General features: G+C 43.0%; 1 protein-coding gene across 1 annotated transcript in view; it reads right to left on the bottom strand.

Moving 5' to 3' along the window:
* Nucleotides 1–1,140: 1,140 nt before the first annotated feature.
* Nucleotides 1,141–20,290, bottom strand: part of LAMC1 (laminin subunit gamma 1) — a 118,363-nt gene continuing 99,213 nt past the window's right edge. The window contains exons 17-28 of the mRNA XM_081012022.1: nt 19,921–20,099; nt 18,500–18,656; nt 17,024–17,229; nt 16,597–16,676; nt 13,965–14,102; nt 12,071–12,215; nt 11,057–11,206; nt 9,722–9,836; nt 8,701–8,900; nt 7,462–7,620; nt 5,933–6,032; nt 1,141–4,525 (exon numbers count right to left, since the gene is read on the bottom strand). Coding sequence (XP_080868148.1) covers nt 4,269–4,525; nt 5,933–6,032; nt 7,462–7,620; nt 8,701–8,900; nt 9,722–9,836; nt 11,057–11,206; nt 12,071–12,215; nt 13,965–14,102; nt 16,597–16,676; nt 17,024–17,229; nt 18,500–18,656; nt 19,921–20,099 — 1,886 coding nt within the window. The 3' untranslated portion in view covers nt 1,141–4,268. The remainder of the gene's footprint in view (nt 4,526–5,932; nt 6,033–7,461; nt 7,621–8,700; nt 8,901–9,721; nt 9,837–11,056; nt 11,207–12,070; nt 12,216–13,964; nt 14,103–16,596; nt 16,677–17,023; nt 17,230–18,499; nt 18,657–19,920; nt 20,100–20,290) is intronic.

Raw genomic sequence — 20,290 nt, 5'->3', positions numbered from 1 at the left:
GCAGCGGGCTAAGAGAAGGGAACTGTAAGGAAGAAAAACCAACAGCATTAAACTAGACCCACAATTGCATTCATAGACGGCAAAATTGGGGAGGCTAATTTTCTAAATATTCCCCAGGGGAGGACTGAAATTCTAACAGTTTAGGAGGGGCTCAAAAAAGTGTAAAATAATAATTGGCAATTTCTCAACATGGCTGCAACTTTGAAAAGCCTAGCTCTGCTTGGATCCATATTGTTCAGCTGTTGTGCCCAATCCTGTCCAAGTAAGAATTTTACGGGAAGTACTCTTATTGGACTCGTTAAGTAAATTTAGCAGCCACAGAATAAGAGGACATTGCCTTTCACAAAAGTAATGGGTAGGACTAAGTGACCAACTTTTGACAAGTGGAGGGAAGAAAATAGTGGGATTTCTCAAGGATCTGTATTTGCAACTTATTCATAAACCCTGTGTTAGAGGTAAGGAATGAGTTCTTAGATAATCTGGAGTTATTTAGGATGACACATTCTAAAGAAGACTGTGAACAGATCCAAAATGATCTAAGCTAAGTGAATAGCCAATGACAGATGAGATTCAGTGTTAAGAACTGCACAATGATCTGTGGTAAAAAATTCCTATCAAATATATGCTGGTGGGGTCTGAGCTGGTTATGGTTACCCAGTAGTGTTTCTTTTTAAAATTCTCACCCACTTTTTTCGTTTTCTTTTTTCTCAATCTTATCTTCTTATAAATGAAATTTTCTTAATAAAATATAAATGATACCCAGGAAAAAGTTTTAGAGGTCATGGTGAATCAGTCACTGAAATCTCCAGTTATTCGAGAAGTCTCTAGAATTCAAAGTGAGAATTTTAGCCGCTACAGAGGGGGATATTTTCAAAATGTGAAATTAAATCTTGAAGCCATTTAGAAATTGGTTGAAGTTCCATGCTAAAATCCTTTTTAGCCCAGGTTTCCTTCCACAAAAAGGTGGTAAGGTAAAATGAGACCGTTCCACCCCCATATTCAAATCCGACAGGAAAAGCAAATATATTTGGACAGCTGGTGCATGTGCTCTCTCTCTCTCTCTCTCTCTCTCTCTCTCTCTCTCTCTCTCACACACACACACACACACACACACACAAAAATACTCAAGAACCCAGCATATGAGGGGTTACAAATATTCAGTCTTTATTATAAATAAGAAATACTGTTTTATACATAAAACTGCCAAGTGTTGCATTTTTCTTGTTTTTGTTCACTGCCCCCAGACAGCAAGACCACAGATTTAAGTCTAAAACTGGAGTGAAGGCACTTTTTGAGGTGCTCACAGTTGAGAATAAAAAATAAAATGAAGGGAATTCTTCAGCAGGCGTCTCCCGTGAACAGCTGTTGCATCGTTTTGTTATGCAAAGAAATAACTTGGACCTATACAAACGTGATAATAGCTGTTAACGCAATATTTGTAAATTCTTATAAAGGCCTTTTTATTTATTTATTTAAAAATAAAAAAAATCTGTTAAAACCTGTTTAAGAGAAAAGGGGGGAAATACTAGAAAGGCAAGGAAAGGACTAGAAGCGCACTACGAACTGTAATCATCCCCTTCTAGTCAAGTGTGAGAGGCCACAGCAAAAAGCCATTTCCAGTTCATGGCTTTCGGTTCTGTTTGCCTGTATGCATGCAAGTCGGCTTTATGTAAACTGTTGAAGAAGTTGCTTAGATAAAATTAAGATCTGGCTGGAACTTCTCTCTCTGGCCCTGGAGGTGCTGTAAAAAGCAAGGCCAAAGGGGTTTTGCCTGCCTACCTGTATTCACAGAGACCTGCTACTGAATCTACAGTAATGGTCCAGCGCTTACTGTGGTGGAAAGCATGTGGCCGGCTGGCACCCCTTCAGTAAATGGCTCCCATGACTGAATGTTCCTTAATTTCCCTACATGTAGACAACTAGCCATGCCTGAGAGAAAAGTTTTTTTCTTGAAAAACAAAAACCAAACTGCATGGAGAAATGGTACCAGCTCAGACCTAGGTTGAACCACCTGAGTAAGAAGTAGGCCCAAGTCGCATTTCCTCTTCAAAGCCAGCAGGAAGCCTATAACCATTCATAATATCAAGACCACAAACAAAGGGCCAGTTTGGGTGACGCCTTCACCCGCCAAGCAGGAGACCTGGGGAGGAGGCCTCAGGCCTGTGGGTCTCCTTCCTGTCCGCTGAGAGAACTCTGGATCTGCCTGAATGGGTGATGTTCCGGTTCTCCCATTTCTGCTCACAGTGGAGGAAGGAGGTGTGGGGCAGAGGAGGTGCTCCCCATTTCAGCCCAGAGAGTCTCCCAGGGCAAAGCATCACCCAAAATGGCCTAAGGCATCGTGAGCTACACCCCTCTGACTCCTTTAGGTGTCACGTGGCTTTAGGAGGGCAACTTGCCTCTCAGCTGGCAATGCAGATATGGAACACTATTAACTACCAGTACGAGTGCAGAGGTGAGGATGGGCAGAGAAAATACCTGACCCTCGCCCACCCTGCCCCTCACTGCCAGAGGAATAATAACCTGGAGGAGAGGATGCGGGCAATGTGGCGGTGAAGAGGAAGCAGTGAGAGAACAGGGCCACTCGGGAAGCAAGGCCAAGCATATTTACAGGGGGGAAGGCTGGAGACGGGCAAGAGAGAGAGAAACAGACTTTTCCTCACACTATAATCATGATAAAAAAAAGACACAAAATCCCACATTCACACAAAAATATAAATTTGAAATAATTAATAGCACCAGTGTGTGTGTCAGATAATAAATTTCTTCCCCTCTACGCAAACGTACAAAGTTGCATAGTGTTTCAGGGTGGGTATATGCAGATCTCAAAGGCAGGGGGTGGAAGCATCAGACCTCTCTCTTGAGGAAACTGCAGAGGCAGATAATTTCCTCCAGTTCAGGATTAAAAGGGAGGGGGGTGGAGAAGAGAGACAACATGGAAGGAGGTATCTTCTCCCCACAAGGAAGCATAATCAAAGTGGGAGAGGGGGCATTCTGAGCGGGGCAGAAATTCATACCAAGCAACCACCAGCTCCGTTAGTAAATACTGTGAACTCTTGGAGTTATTTACCCCTAGAATTAGGCCTGACCAATTATTTTTCCTAGAAAGATGGGTCAGCTATATTTTGTGATTACTCCTCTTTCACACAAGAGGTAAACCTACCATGGCAAAATGATATGATTCAACCTGCAGAAAGAGAACTCTGCAAACATTTGAGTTTCTACCAGAGAGGATTATGTTGACTTCAAATTTCACAGGCAAGTCTAGCAAAAAAAAAGTACTCTCTGGATAGTGGATGCTTCTTTCAAAAAAGGGAACAAAGAAAGAGTCTGATTCAGGGGCTTCCTCCGCCCCCAAGAGAGAAAGACAGAATCTGTTGATATTAAATTATCTGTCCCTGGAAGATACCTCTTGAATATTACTAGTGACTGGCTGGTGACAGGAACAATTCTGATCACAAGTAGATTCTTCCATCCTGAAGAATTAAAATTTCTGCCTGTGTTCTCAGAAGTCGAAGGCAGGCCAAGGTATAGCACCATGGAGACCTAACACACCCCTCCTTCCTCATGACTCCCCGAAAGCATTTCTGAGAAACTGTTTCTCAGAATCAAGATATACATATACATATTGCACTCTAGAAAGTTTCTTTAAAATTGGCAGCTGGCTACCAAAGTGGTAGTTTAATTGGCCACTAATATATGAATTAAGTTGACTTTTTCTTCTTTTCTGATTCTGAAGGCCATTAGCGTTTCTTACAAACTGTAGCTATACTGGCCATTACAATTTAATACTTTGGTAGCCAAACCTTTTCCTTCATAGAAACAAAAAGAACAGAGAAATTGTGAGATGGGGTACGGGAGAGAGAGACGGGGGATGAAAAAAGGAGAAGTCTGTGACTGCCCGCACTATGTATCAGTTCTCATAGCCCTTTCTGTAATTCAGCACAACAGTCCATAATATTTCACATCATTATGCAAATCAAAGGGGAGTCTTTTCTGGGAGAAGAGGGGGAAATGGAGTGTTTTGAGCAAGGAAGTGTACACATTTCATATCTTTAAACCCTTCTGAAGCCCAAAGGCTGGATATTTAATTTGCGCTCATTCAGAACCTTGCAATTTTCTCCCTTGAATTGGGAAAGAAAGAACTGATAGCTGTGTGGGAGATGAGGTGGGGGTCCTGAAGAAGGTAACCTAGGAATTAAGGCACTCCACAGCCAAAAGAACTGCTCCACCAGTCATTGAGGGAACGCCCCCCTGCCTTTAGCACATCCTTAGGGTTTTTCAATGGACGGGGTGTTGAAACAGCCAGTTGGTAAGGTCTTCTTGATGTCCTCTAAATTGCTAATGTCTTTCCTAATGGTGTTAATGTCCCTGTCATATTCATTGATGGCACTGGCTTGCTTTTCAGCTGCCTTCTCCAGATCGGAGACTTTCCGGTCCAAATCGTTGTCCCTCATCTGGTTTTTGGCAGTGTTCAAAGTATCCTCAATCTCATTCAGTTTGCTCAAGTCCACAGGTTCCACACGCCCTGTAATGGGAGCAACATACAAAATTAGAATTTTTTTAAAATTAAGGCCCACTTCATTCTGATACAGAAATAATTTCCACTGGTCAAATGCAAAAGAGAAAGATTAAAAAAGCAAAATAATTCAAAAACCTGATCTTCCTAGCTTGCCAAATCATCTCTAAAATTCCTCTAACTATTGTATTCAAATTGTTTAAATTTGAGAGATAAGTTGTGTATCAAAATTCAGAAATGTGTAACACCGGAGCACTGAGTTCGATGTCTCTTAAACTGCACACCCAGAAATTCACATTATGTACAAATATTTTACATTGTGAAATTTAAATGTTATTTGAACTTTATTTCCGCTGTTTGAGAAAAAGTTCTCTATACACATCCATCCTTAACTATTTTTTTCCTCCTTTTTACAATGCCAAGATTAAACAACATAAACGACTGATTGCTCATTCCCTGCATTTAATCATTCAGCCCACCCGTTCTTTTTTACAGGCCAAGTCTATGGACTTATGAAGCAGTAAACTGTACAAGAAATTATTGTTGTGAAAACAGATGCAAAATGCGGCTGCAAAAAGAAGGGAGAAGCTGGGATAGTCCTTGACTGGGCAGCCAATTCAGCAAATAAAGTGTCTTGTGGACGGGTTGGTGAGTAGGGCTTGTGGGGGTCGGCGAGTGGAGCAAACGGGGACAGAGCCACCCTAGTGCTATGTGCACCCACTATGGTAATTTAGCAGTGAACCCGTTAACCTGGCAAGCATGTCGATTTGCAGAGTGAAGTCTTGCATACTGCAAGGGCTCCCAAGGGGGTGCTATACAACTTTCTGTGATTTGAACACAAAAACATCACTACCCTGTATGGAATCCCTGACAGTGGAGGCCTGGACACCCATTGTCAGGGTTAGCTGGCAGGTTTTGCCCTCACAACAACATGCCACTAAGAGTAAAACAACAATGTGGTGCAGTCAATAGACAGTGCTGGGAGTGGGAGTCAATCATTGCACATTCATAGATTTGTCCATCTAGGTTTTGTTTTAGAAAGCCAGATTGTATTGAATACAGGGAATGGACTTTCTGACAGATGCCAGACAGATACATATCTTAATATGTAAAATAAATATGTGTGCAGTTTTACATTAAGCCCCACTTGTTTATCATAATTTCAGCTTTGTCAACTCAAGTCACTGTACACTATTGTTGATAAGCATTTTATTGAAGTCCTTTGAGTAAGTCCACAAAAATTATTAGACTAGGTGCCCAGCTACACAAACTTATGTTAGCCAGGTATAGCAATGGCTTGAAAGAACAAACAAACAGGAAAGGGGTATTCACATCGCAAGGCAATACCCCAAATGCCACACTATTCAGGGTGAGGTGGTCAACCTCTCTAGCAGTTTACCAGCTGAAGATACATACCCAGCTTCTCAAGGAGGTCATTGATCATGCTCAGCAAGCTGCTAACAGAGGTCTTTGCTTTCCTTGCATTGGCTTCTGCTTCCTGAGCTGCCTCTGAAGCCTGGGGAATTAAAAAATAAATTCAAATGGATATTACAACTGAATTCACATATGCATGTGTGTAATTCCATATCAATTATCTTCCAACTCTATGATTCTATGATTCTAATTACTTGTGGCTGACCACATGAACCAGCTAATAAGACACTACCTGTGGTGTTTAATTTGCAGTGAGTAACTCTACACACCTCAGTCCCTGAGTAATGAGCATGCATGTGTCAACTCTATCTCGAACACTGCAGCATCATGCAATGTCATTTCTGCTGGAAGACAAGGGAGTCGCCCAGGAAGACAAAGGTGAGAGGATGGGAAAGAGAAAAGAAGGAAATGATTTTCCAAATGGCATGAGACTTCTTTGAAGGGCAGACACCCATGCATGGGTTTTGTAAAGTCTCTTTTAAAAAACCAACACACAGTGGTGCCTCTGGTTACAAACGCCTCGAGTTACATTTTTTCGGGTTACAAACGTTTTTAACCCGGAAGTGAGTGTTCCGAGCTCTCGGAGGCCTCGCCACTGCCCAGAGCCAAGCCTGGACATCCGCAGGGCCTACGGAGGCTCCGCGACTGGGCTCCAGCAGCAGGAGCTCTCTGAGACCTCTGCGAATGCCAGGAGCCAGGCCCCGACATCCGCAGGATGCCCAGCAGGTTGCATCCCAGCCCCAAAGTTAGGTAAGGAACACTTCCCTAACAAAGACCAAGAGCAGTGAAGCTATTAAGAAAACAAAGGTGAGCCTGGGCCGAAAAGCCCTTGACCAACCCTTGCCCCACCCCCCAGCTGTAGCAAGATGGGTGGCACCTAGCCAGGTAAGCCCACCTACCCTGTGGGGGGGGGAGTGGAAAATTTTGGGATTCTGCAAGGGATTTTGGGATTTGTTTATGTGAGTCTGCCCCGTGCCTTTGTCTTTGCTTTGCTCCTTCATTTGGGGGACTTCTGGGGGACTCTGCCTTCTGCCATTGTTTTGGGGATCGTGTGGAGCCCAGTTCAGCTACTGGTTGATTGTGTGACTGCAGAAATGGATAAAAGCTCCCCATTCAAACAATGACGATCATCAGTGCAGGTAAGGGAAAAAAATGTTATTTTTTTTCCATCTACAATACTGTCTTATTTATTTTATAGTACAGTACATTGATTATTGCCTTCATTTTATGGATCAATGGTCTCGTTAGAGAGTAAAATTTGTGTTAAATTGCTGTTTTAGGGGGTATTTTTCATTGTCTGGAACGGATCAATCCACTTTTCCATTACTTTCAATGGGAAAGTGTGCTTCAGATTAAGAACGGTTCAGGTTAAGAACGGACTTCCGGAACCAATTAAGTACTTAACCTGAGGTTCCACTGTATGTGCTGATATTGCAGATTAACAATATGCCAATCTAACCCCCCAAAATCAATGGTTTTTTGGTTTTTTTGAAGCAGACAAAGTAACTCACCATTCCTGCCATCATCATATCTTGATCAGCGCTTTCCTGTTTGGCCTTTAGCTCTTTCTCTGCTGCATCCAGCTGCTGCAACATGTCGCCCACTTCTTTGTCCAGCTCAGCAACAGTGGAGAAGGTCTTGTCAGCATCAGCTTTTGTTGAAGCAGCATTCTAGAACGGGCAGAGACCAAAACCATATAAAAAATAAATAAAAATACCTGAACAAAGCAAGTATATATGAAGGATGAAGAGCCTGCACAGCTGGTCCAAACACACCTGCAGTTTGTTCCTGAGTCCCAGTCAACACCAGCACTGGGCTGTGCCTAATGAAGTCAACGCAGACTCGTACGTGTTTCCCCTCCCGTTAATTCCTTCACTGCTCTTTAAGCCTCATCTTAAAACTTCATTTGAAGTACTAATATTGATTGTATGTGTCTATATGAGGTTGCCCCGTACAGTTAGACTAATCGGTGGGTCCACACAGTCTAGTACTTGTCCCAATGTGCCAGGATGTACCTTTCTAGTGACTCATGCAGGGATCATTCCCAGCCTTCATAACCATCTTTACCTGGAGCCACAACGGATTAATACCAGGGGTTTTCCACATGCAAATCGTGTGCTCTGCCACTGAGCTGTGTTTCTCAACAGGGTACGAAAGAACACCCTGCCATGGTATTTGGTCCTTTAATGTTATAGGAAAGCTCTCTCTGTTCTGGGCAGCATTAAGAGCAAGACAACTGAGCAGGCTTCTTTACCAACTGCTTGCCAGTAGAGAAATGTCAGCTTTTGACTTCCACTAATGCTAAAACAGCCATTGGTCTCGTAGAAGACAGCTTCTTGTCTATTACATATTGCCAAGAGCTGATCTATTTATACAGAATAATTATGTGGATGACTATGCGCTGTTGCCACTTCAGGCTGTGGACAGGAGGCATGATGTGTTTGGAAAATGGAGAAAGTAAATTCCACACACATGAAAACCAGCAAGTTGGGAACTTTTGTCCTGACATGCTAGTATTCTGTGTCCTGAGAGTTCATTTCATGAACTTTTCAGACATGTTATTCACATCTGTGGTCTGAAGACAGATAATTCAGGAAAAACTGTACCACAAAAAACAACAACTTTTGAACAAATGAAGTTCCTCAATATGTTGCTTCAGATCAATGGTCCAGCTAGCCCAGTATTTACTAGAGATTGAACATGGAGCCTTATACAAAGGATGTCCTCTACCACTGATGCACAAGACTCACCTTCTGCACAGAATTAGCAATTCTCTCAGAATCAGCAGCTTTGTTTTTTGCTTCTCTGGCATCCGCAGCAGCATTGCCTAGTGCCAATTCCGCTTGCCGTGTCTTATTGTTGGCCTCCAAGATGGTCTGGGTAATGGCAGGAATTCTCCTTAGAGCCTCCTGAGCTGCAGTCTTGTTATCATTCACTCTCTTGTCGAAGTCTGGGGGGGGGGGGGAATGTAAGGAAGCCCCACTGGATCAAACAAAAATCCATCTAACTCAGCCTTCTATTTCTAACTGTGGTCAATCAGATGCCTCTGGGAAGCCCATAGGCAAGACATGAAAGCAACAGCCCCCCCCCCGGCTTGTCCCTAGGACCTGATATTCAGAGGTATATTGCTTCCAAACAGGCAAGGTCCAAATAGCAGCTGTCGCTAACAGCCACTGACAGACAGATCCGCCATGAAACACTGTTTTGTATCAAAGGTCTTCGAAACCCACTGGAATGCAAGTGGGTGAGAAGAAACTGGTGTCTCTCCCCCCCCCCCCATTTATAAGAAGCTGTTGACCCTGAGAAGCTTTCAGAGGGGCTTACAAAAGATCCTCACAAGTGATTATCTTATCCTTTTCGGTCTTGTCATGTAAACGGCTACAGTAAATTTGTCAGAAGGAAACATGTACAAGGGCTGAAATGTATTGCACCTTGGGAATCCTGCTACAGTGGTTGGCGTTTTTGACTGAGACCAAAGTTCGAATCTGTGCCCAGTTATGAAGCTTGACCTCCAGGTTTCCATGCTCACACCATTGACATATGGCCCCCCCAGGAAATCAGGGCGTAAGCTCAGTCCTGAACATACACTTTTCACTGGGATAATACTGACGTGATTACAGCAGTACAGTCAGTAGTAATAGGAAAAACGTGTCTTGTGGAACAATATTCTGATTCTGGCCCACTTCCCCCCCAAGAGAGGGCTGAGTCACTCAGGGAGGTCAGCCTGCCATTCTGCAAAATGACTCGTCAGGAAGTCACGCTGCCGCCTACCTTTCAGGTTGCTGAGAATGTCATTGGCCTCCTGGAGGGTGTTGCTCCCCTTCTTGGCGGCTTCTTCAGCCAGAGCCTTGGCAGCATCTGCTCGAGCCAAGAGCTGGTCAGCAGTCTGTGCGAGCACACACAACACAGCAGGTCAGCCACACGCTCTCTGCCTCTCTCTACAATGCCTTCATATAGCGTGCATTATGCACAGACTGTTTCTATTGAATTTCAATTTATTATTATTATTTTAAAAAATACTGCTTTTATTTATCTTCATGGTACAGAAGACAAATTCTGAGAAAACAATTGTAACAACAGTAAACAACAAGTAACTTGTCCTAATAAAATTACAGACTTTTATCTTGCCATGTGTTAAAAGTTTCACTTGATTACTCTAAGAGATCACACCACATTTTCCCACGAGTGCTGGGTGGATTCCTGCCACAGTCTGAGCGTTGTTGTTCTTCTATTTGTACCCTTCCCACTCTGGGCAGCTTCAATGTTTCCCCAAAGGTGCAGGGGCAGGAGTCAAGTCCCTAGCAGAGCAGTGAAATTTTCCTAAGCTTTCCCCACAAGGCAGCTCAATACTTATGGCTTTGCAATGTTTCTGAAATACACTCAGGCCTGGATTTCGTGAGTCTTCAGTGGGAGTGAGTTCCATAGCAGAGAGGAGAGAGCCACTGACAATGCTTCTTTCTTCAGTGGATTTCAAGGAGGATGTAATCAGACACAACGGAGGAAGTGGCCTCTAAACCATACTGACCCTAGGAGTCTCTGATTATTATGTGACTAAAGCAGCTTACAAGGAAGTTAAACAGTATAGGAAAGTACATTTGCACAGTCACAAGAACAAAATCTAAACCTTTTAAAACAGTTCATATATTTTAAGGACAAAGATGCTAAAGAATTGAAAAGGTCCTTCATCCTCCCCAACTCTGTTTTTGACTGCTGATTCTGCTTTACTAACAGGTGTGTATTCACACCACTACGGTCTCTTTTGGCTTGGACACTAAAACCTTCACTTGCCTTTTACAGCAAATTGTTTCTCCCTTACTGCCTACTCGCTCTCCACCCGTCCTTTCCTCATCTCCAGGCCACTTTCCCCAGGCTCTGGGGCCCATGCTGTCTCTCCATGAACACTTTGCACCTAGCTCTGTCCTGCGCATGGTGCAGCCATTCTACAGAACACATGATCAAAAAAAGCCCTAAACACATGTCCACCATACCTCTCCATGAATTGGTTAACACAAGTTTTCAAAGGTTGAGAGCAGTTAAGCCACCCCTGTTTTAGCCTGCATTGATGGCTTTTGTCAGGGCAAGAGCTTACATACAAGTAGAACTGACCTGCTGTTCAGTCTTGCCCTTCTCCAAAAGGTTCTGTACTTCCAGCTCTTTCCCTTTCATGTCTTCTCTTAGGTCCTCATAATCCTTCAGCTTCCTGTTAATGAGTTGATCAAGTTCTCTGGCTTCCTTCTTGATCTTATTTGCCTCATTCTGCACATGGAGAAAACAGGAAGAGAAATGGCTTTTGTGAATGAAGCAACTGTGTATTATACATTTTATGGCACATTTCCAAGGGGCTGAATTTACAAACATGGTATCTGATGAGCTGGATCAAAACCACCCTTTAAAAGACCTCAAACCAGGATCAGATACAGCAGTGCTATCTGCAGCACATCTTGAAGTACCCAGAAGTGCCTCAACAGCATATTATATGTATTTCAAAAAGCATTAAACAAATAATCTCTTAGCTGACATCAAGAGCTTGAACCATTTATCTCTGGTGTCACCTACAAAAGCTAAACAAGTTTCAGTTTTATTGGTGCTTTAAAGCTCTTCCAACAAACTCTACACAAAGCCCAACTCAGCATATCTCTAGCTCGGAAAGAGATGCAACCTGTCTCCTTTTATTAGGTGTTTTAGATTACTCTTAATCAACACAAGCTATAAAGTGATGCTAATTTTACTGATTATGGCAGCATGTTTGGAGATAGCCACATGCTGCCACACCACAACTAGCTTATCAAGACTCCAAGAAGACACAAGAATAGTCAGTTGCACTTGTAGAAAAGTTGACTTGCCAAATAGGGGTGGCCAGAGGCAAACTGGATCCTATGCCACCTGGCAGCTGTTCATTTCTTACATGCAATGGGATAACCAAGCATGTCACCCACCTTGAATGCATTATAACTTGTGGAAACACTTACTGGATTGAAGAACTTTAAAAATGAATATACATGTCCCATTGCACCTTTGAAATCTATGCTCCTTTGGGATCAGCCATGATATTGCTAGTGTTGACTATGTTTGGATGTTGTATATATTTCAAAAACAGTAAGATGACAATAAAAAACATACCTCTAGCTCCTCAGAGTCTATAGATGGCAGACTGGTGAGGTTGGCATAGATCTGCAGGGCCTTATTCCCAGCCTCCTCAGCATCTGCATGGACTTTGTTTGCCTGCTTTTCTAGATCTCGGGAAATGTCTTTTGCCTGGTTATACCTAGGAACCAAAGATAACCTTACTATTGTTTCTCTTTGGCCTGTTGGCTCAAGGTACTATTTCTGCTTTGGATGCAACAGGTCTTGCGCTCAAGGAGTGGGTAGGTGGGTATGGCTGCAGCAGATGGAAAGGGCCTGCAGCTCAGTAGCCAGCAAAACAAACTTTTGCACGCAAGGAGCTCCTCATTTAATCTCTGACATCTTTTAAATTTAGATCTTAGGGAGCAGAGCTGGGAAAGACTGGTGCCTGGAGCAGTCTAAAAAGACTTTAAAAGAGCTGGTGCCAGTCAGAACAAATCATACTGAACTTGATGGATCAATGGTTTGGCAGTATAGGGCAGCCTTTCTAATGAAGTTAATCAGAGATGCTTTCAGTTAGAGGTAGGTAGCTGTGTTGGTCTGCCATAGTCGAAACAAAATTAAAAAATTCCTTCCAGTAGCACCTTACAGACCAACTACCGGTAAGTTAGTTATTGGTATGAGTTTTCGTGTGCATGCACACTTCTTCAGATACCAATGGTTTCAGATAAACAATTTCAGAGATGCTTTCAGATAAACAATTAAACAGTTCAATGCAAATACACACAAATCACTGAATTAAATATGGAAACTGGCCGGGAATACACTGCACCTGTGGATGGACAGCTGAACAAGCAACCAGTCAGCTTCCATTTAAAAGGTACAGGTCATTTTAAGTATCCCCAAGTGGCCTGACCCTGGCCCATGCTTTAAAATTGATCTTTGGGGTGGTGGCAGAGTGTGGAGAGGGTATCTGGACCAGGACTCCAGTTATGAGAACTAAAATCTGAGTTTCTCTTCCCTAGGAGTACAGGTCAGTTTCCTCAAAAGAATCATATCTGATAACTGAACTTTGCCATTTCCAGCACCAAGTTAAAACTGCTGTATTCAGCTAAACTTTTAAGTTCTTTAATGCCACCTTGTTTTAATCCTTTAGCTTTTATTTTTTTAATATAATTTTTATTAAGTTTTCCATATTTCATTACATTTCAGAATCAAAAATCAAATAATTTATAACTTAAAGCATTACTTAAATAAAGCATCAACCTCCTTCCCTCCCTTTAACAGATTTCCATATCACTTTATCAATTTCTTCACATTCCTATGTTTCACTTTTTTACCTTATATCATTCTTAAAGCAATCACCTTCTTATAAGTAAATCAGCTTCTTAATTTCATATTACCAAAAATTTCAACTTAAACCTACAAACGTTTTCAACTGTTTGCAATTTACTTTCATATAAAGTATAAATTTGCCCCAGTCCTTTTGGAACAGTTCATCCTGCCGATTCCGAATCTTCCCCGTCAGCTTTGCAGCTCCACATCCTTTAGCTTTTAAGCCTGCACCTTTGTTGCTAGTTCTGCATCTAGTGAGGCCATTCCACACAAATAGCAGTAGCAAATCCAGGCATGCCACAAACTGGACACTGAATGGGGAGTAAATCCTGGGAATGTATGTGAATGAACCATATTTCCTTAAAGACACTTTGGTCTCATTCACACTTTACAATTGTAGATATACGCTTCGTATGTGCACATAAAAACTTCCCTAAGCCTAATACTGATAAAGGTTTTATGCCTTAGGCTCCTGGATATAAATGCCTGTCATCTGTTTTTGCATAAACAGTAACTATTTTAGCTATTCTGCTTCTTATGATCACTGCAGCATGTTGGACAGTTGAAACATTTTAAAAATAAAGCATCTCAATTTGTGTCTTCACTTCATACTTACTTCCTATTAAGGTCACCGATGTCGTTCATGGTCTGATTCTCCCCTGCCAGCGTCTCCAAGAGCAGCTTATATGCTTCTGTCGACGTATCATTTGCTTCTTTAGCTACACGAACAATGTCATCTGCTTCTTGCTTGTGCCTGAGCAGTATTAGGAGAGCAAAACGAAATGGTTAGAGAACCACCATTGTTTTCTCTCCAAACATTATAGTCGGAGTTAGACCCTAGGCATCATTTTCAAGGAGAATTAAAACATGCCATAAATCTTCAGTTTCAGGAACACTGCCTGAATTGTCCCTGAGAATGTAGCCAACACAGCCTATTCCTAAAACAGCAACAGCCAGCCTCTTTGTCAAGGGCACCTCGAGTGTGCTGCTACATAAAGACAATACTCCATGTTTTCTGCTGGTGTATTCTCTAGCCAAGTAGCAGCACAACATCGGAGAGGCAGGCAGGAGTAGAGGCTTGACTCCTGGATCCTCCTGTTCCTCTTCAGAAGTGTCAAAGATCCATGCTGTCAATGCCACTGGCTGGCATTCACCATAGCTAGAGGTGGCTGCCTCTCCACTTCTTGCAAAGGACTGACACAATATCGTTCTCTTTCAAAAGCTTGTAGAAACCCACTGTTTTCCAGCTAGTATTTTTTTTCCTTTAAGAGGTGGGTGGGAGAGAAAGATTCACAAAACTCAGGTTAAAATTAAAAAGGGAGGAACTTAAAGAAGTGGTTGAAGCACTCCAGCTTTTCATGGGCTTGTGGTGGATGAAGGACTTCCATTGTTTTGTGAGTTGCTTGACCAACAGTCTCTGTTCATGTGAGGGGATTCAGATCCTGGTCTCTCCCAAACACAGTGGTACCTCGGGTTAAGTACTTAATTCGTTCCGGAGGTCCGTTCTTAACCTGAACCTGTTCTTAACCTGAAGCACCACTTTAGCTAATGGGGCCTCCTGCTGCCGCCGTGCCGCCGGAGCGCGATTTCTGTTCTCATCCTGAAGCAAAGTTCTTAACCAGAGGTACTATTTCTGGGTTAGCGGAGTCTGTAACCTGAACCGTATGTAACCTGAGGCACCACTGTAATTGCCTGTTTTCCCATTATTCAACAAGACTGTTCAAACAGGAAGTGAATAATATAAAAGCGGGAACGGGGTGGGGAGGGGAAGGAAAGAGACATACAACAGACTGAACTAGCAGATACTTGCCAGTGTTATCAGAACAGAAGGTGGGGGAAGAGGACAAACTGATGACATACTCGCTTTGAGCAGACAGGTAATATACTCGCTTATCTGGCCGAGACTGCACCCTTCAGGGCCAGTTCTTACAAAGCATTTTGAATTTACGGACAGATATAAAGGTAAAGGTACCCCTGCCCGTACGGGCCAGTCGTGTCCGACTCTAGGGTTGTGCGCCCATCTCACTTAAGAGGCCGGGGGCCAGCGCTGTCCGGAGACACTTCCAGGTCACGTGGCCAGCGTGACAAGCTGCTCTGGCGAGCCAGCACCAGCGCAGCACACGGAAACGCCGTTTACCTTCCTGCTATAAAGCGGTACCTATTTATCTACTTGCACTTAAGAGTGCTTTCGAACTGCTAGGTGGGCAGGAGCTGGGACCGAACGACGGGCGCTCACCCCGCCACGGAGATTCGAACCGCCGACCATATGATCAGCAAGTCCTAGGCGCTGAGGTTTTACCCACAGCACCACCCACGTCCCTCAAGCTAGTTGAGGGGGCACCCGGATATACCTGATATATACAGATATATACAGATATACCTGAGCACAAAATATATATGTAACACATTAGTTATGCTTTCATGTATGCTTTTCGTAGGTTTTTCTTCTCCTTAAAAGAAGCACAATGAGAAACTGCACACCATGCATTTCAAAAGTAGAATCTGCATGCAAACACCCCTTTGTAACCTAAACAGTGCTTAAGTATGCACTGTGCATTCAGTACTGTAGGAAAGATAAATATGCCTTGTTAAGATGCAATTAGAAGCAGCACCATTCAAGCAGTTTATGGCTATGCTGAGACCGCTCCATTATGGACCTCCCTTGTTCTATTCACCTTAGGGCAAAATGGAAAGGTAAGAGCAAATGGAGGACAGAATGGGAGCAGGGAGGAAACAGTTCCCCCAAAGGAGAGAGGGGCTGGGCTGGTGGTTCAAGTGTGAAGAAGAGTAAAAGGGAGGGTGGTAGGTGTGATCTTAAGGTATGCTGCAAGAGGGAAAGATGAAAGTGACTTGAGGAGGGGCAGCCTTGTGTTTCTTGACAATGTGTTGCTATATTATTTATTACATTTATAAAACTGCCCTTTCCATGCTCAGAACAAATGGAGAAAACAAGGAAAACAGGCTAAAATGCAGCACCATCACAAAGCAGCTGATCCATCAGGCCAAAAGTACAACCAGCAGCTGTCCTAAAAATTCTCAATTTCTACTCAAGCTCCTTTCTCAAATACCAGTGTAAAGAAAGTGGTCTTCACCTGCTGGCAAAAATAAATCATGGAGTGGGACGACGGAACCTCCATGAGGAGGCGGTTCCATCCCGTGGGATCCTTCATGAAGGAAGCGCATGGTATTCACCAACACCAAGAGGGTTAAGAGTGCAGAAGGCATGCTAAAGATGCCATGGGCCTTACCGAGCAGCTAGCTGGCGGGCTTCTTCTGCCAGGCGAGTCATGTTGTTGGGGTCGCTGGTTGATTCTGGTGGAGTGATAGACTGGAGAAGAACCAAACAGACTTTTAAGGTCTTTTATATTTTTAAACAAATGAGCAGCAGCTACTTGCCTTCTCAGATTACGACGGGGTCTAAAGTACAGACTGGAGCTAGACACTGTGAGAAATATGGGGCCCTTGCTGATACAGGCAAGTCTTGTGTGGTTCTCCCTCTTCCCCTGGTCAGTGTTGGTATGGAAATACGCAGCGAGGCCCAAGAAAACACTTATTCATGACTCAACATACGAGAGAGAGAGGAACTCAGAACAAGGCTGCCAATATCTCAAATATTCAAGGCACTCAAATTCAGTAATTTTAGCTCTTTCAAAAAGGAACACAAGAACCACTCACCACATTAGCAACTGCCACCTTTGCTCTCTGTAGCATATCTGAAGCTGTTTCAATCAGTTCCTGTGTGCTGTCCACCCGGGCCTGGGCCCGCTCAGCCAGATTCTCTGTCTCTTCCACTGTGTTCTGGATGTTTCTCAACCGACCAAGTTGGCCGGACAGAGTTCTGTTGATCTCCTGCAAGCGATCCATCAAGCCCTGGTCTACATCTGGAACAGACCAAGCCAAGCAACACGGACAGACTGAACTAATTGCACAAAAAGATGAGGCATGAACAAGAATAAGGCATTGTGCCCACATGCTTTTACTGATAATTGCTTTTACTAAAAAAAAGGAAAAAAGTGTGAACAGGAATGTAAAGAAAGGTGGATGCAAAAACTCCCAAGGATATGGAAATGGTCAAGCTGAAAGATTCTTGGGCAGAGGATTTTAGAGAGGAACTTCATGGAGGTGAACTTTAAAATCAATAAAAGGTGTTCTTAAGAGGGCAGCACTTCTCTATTAGGACCACACACAGCAAAAGCAGAGGGAGTCAACCAGAATTTCATCAAGTTCTTCCTCTGAACTCATCTCTTCTCATGAAGCCCTTGGTTTTTCCTAATCCCTGATTGACACAAAGTTTTAACTGTAGTTGCTTATATTCATCCCTTGTTACCCTTTCCTTTCTCCCCAGCTGTCTCTTTCACTATCAAAGTTCAGATTAAATATTCCTTTGGGCAGGGACAAAACACTTGCAAATAACACATTAAGATAGGAACCACGGTACAGCTTCTTTCTACTGCACACAGGGTGGGGATAAAAAACAAAAAAACCCCACCAAGACCCCTGGAAACCCCTACTTCAAGTTACAAAATTCTTTCACAATTGCCTGTTGAACAAATTAAGCTATTTTCTGATTTGGGAAATCCAGAAAAAGAACCTGTACACTTTGGATCAAACTTTTAGGAAAGAGACTTTTAAATTTGGTTTCCATTTACAATCACAAAAGAATACACCACTGCTATCGCCATCAAACACTAAAACCTAATTACTTCAATGTTATTAATTTCAGAAGATCACATCTCTTCTGAAATATTTATTTATAATTTATTTGTAAGAGAATTTCTAGCCCACCTCATCATATGATCCCAGCGTGGCGAAATCACAGAACTAGAGAATTGCAGCGTTGGAAGGGACCGTGAAGGTCATCTAGTCCAACCCCCTGCAATGCAGGAAACTATTGCCCAATGTGGGGCTCGAACCCATGGACCTGAGATTAACAGTCTCATGCTCTATCAGCTGAGCTATCCCAATGGAAAATAATTTATAGAAGCAGATACAAATGCAGCACACCTTTGGAGAACAGTGACAATCTCAGCTCCTCAGTTGCTGCAGTGACAGAATTACTAAACCCCCCACCCCAAATAAAAAAGCCTAATCAATAACATGCAACAATCCTGGGGAAACAAGGGTATTCAGAAAGAAATCTGTGCCCCCCACCTTTGCTGTTTTGGGCATCCTGAAGCAAGTCCATGACATCTCGTTCGGCTTCTTTCAGCCTGTCTTCAAAAGCCTGATCAGTTATAGTTTCTTCACCTGTTCCTATGTTGGCTATAAGATTTTCAAGCTCCTGCAATCTCTCCCGCTGTTCTGCCACCTAAAGAGAAATGACAGAAAGGAGGGAAGAGGAAAGATGTTTCCACTTGCCAAGTGTTTGAGACTCCAGTGGGAATCACTCAGTCCTCATCTAGAGATCTCTCTCTACAATTAAGTATAGGACTTCACATGGTGACAATTAGCACATGTTTCCAATTAAGCTGGAGAAGCCTAAGGTTGTCATATTTGCCAGTTTTTAGTACTCATGCTTGTGTGGGAAATAATCTGCAAAGGTTTCGACAGTGTTCCTAACATATTAAAGAACATATTAAAAGAACAAGCAGTTAAACTCAACTGGATGGATGACAATTTGCCAGACTTCTCCAAATGCCTGGGTGATAGAACTGGTTTCTTCCAACAGCTTCTGAAGCTGCATTGTAAACCAGGAAACACTGCAATAAAAGTTATGGGTCCACTGTAGACTTTTTTTGAGGAAGCGGGGTGGGGGGATTGTCACTGCCTTTTTAAGGGCAGAAAACCCCACCCCCTGCACAACGGTGTGATGCATTCGCCACACACTGGACCCAACTAGTCAATCCCCTCTGGACAGGTCAGAGTAGTCAAGAAGCGCAAGGTGTTGAGAGGTCTGCACCACCATTCAGCGCTATTTCTCCCCTTGCCTTGCAGTTAGGACTATTTGGAGAACTCGCTTTTTGAAAATTCTAACATAAATAGACCTTATCCACACATCCCAGACTATGTACAAATTGGTACATTATCATCCTCTGGATCCTACACATTTGGAAGTGTGTATTTTAAGAGACTTTCAAAGCCAACTCAATCCAGCTGACTGGATTGTGCTTTCTATGAACAAACCACTATGTGAAGCCATGGCTTAAAACAATGGTTTGGCGTTACTTCCAAATCCAACAGCCCTTCTTAAGCATTGTTTGTTCAGCTACCCCACCCCACATGCTTGCCAAAATAGAGGCACAAGGCAAAGCAGCTGGAAAACAAACCAAGTGTGGAGAAGCAAGCCATGGCTTTTTTGCTCATCTGTGCAATGACTCCATGATGAGAAAAAAACATGGCTCAGCATAATGTACAAATGAAGCCAGTGCAGATCAACACGCTGTAAATCTGGAGCCAGCCTTGAGAATGGGCTTTCCTCCCACTACCCTCCCCTCTCTGGAGCAATGTCCCCCCCCCTTCATTTCTCCAGGTTAATAATTACATGACCACCCAAACAAAATATGATTATTTTTACAACCATGATTTGCAAACCTAGTTGAACGGACAAAGACACACAGTTTTACAAGCCTGACCTTATCTTTCACCAATCTGTAACACGCAGGGCACTCTTGACAGCCCGGCCAAGATCGATTGTAGAAATAGTTCTCTTCACACTGGTCACAGCGGTTCCCAACAAAACCTTCTTTGCACTCACAGCGGCCATCCTCTTTGCACTGAAGAGATTGAGAACCTTCAGGGTCACAGTCACAAGCTGCAGAAAGACAAGACTTAAAAATAATTATGAGGAAGAGGAAAATGAGAAAAGGGGATTTGGATGAATAGATTTCAGGACACATTTAAACGGTTTTGTTATGCCTTGAAGACCAACGAACATCTTTAAAGTGCCACAGGATTAACAAAACTAACATTTGTTGGTCTTTAAGGCATAAAGGAATGTTTGTT

Source organism: Podarcis pityusensis (assembly GCF_964106645.2).
Source record: "Podarcis pityusensis genome assembly, chromosome: 6".
Taxonomy (NCBI): domain Eukaryota; kingdom Metazoa; phylum Chordata; class Lepidosauria; order Squamata; family Lacertidae; genus Podarcis; species Podarcis pityusensis.
Note: the sequence above shows the minus strand (reverse complement) of the source record. Positions and strands in the feature narration are given on the sequence as shown.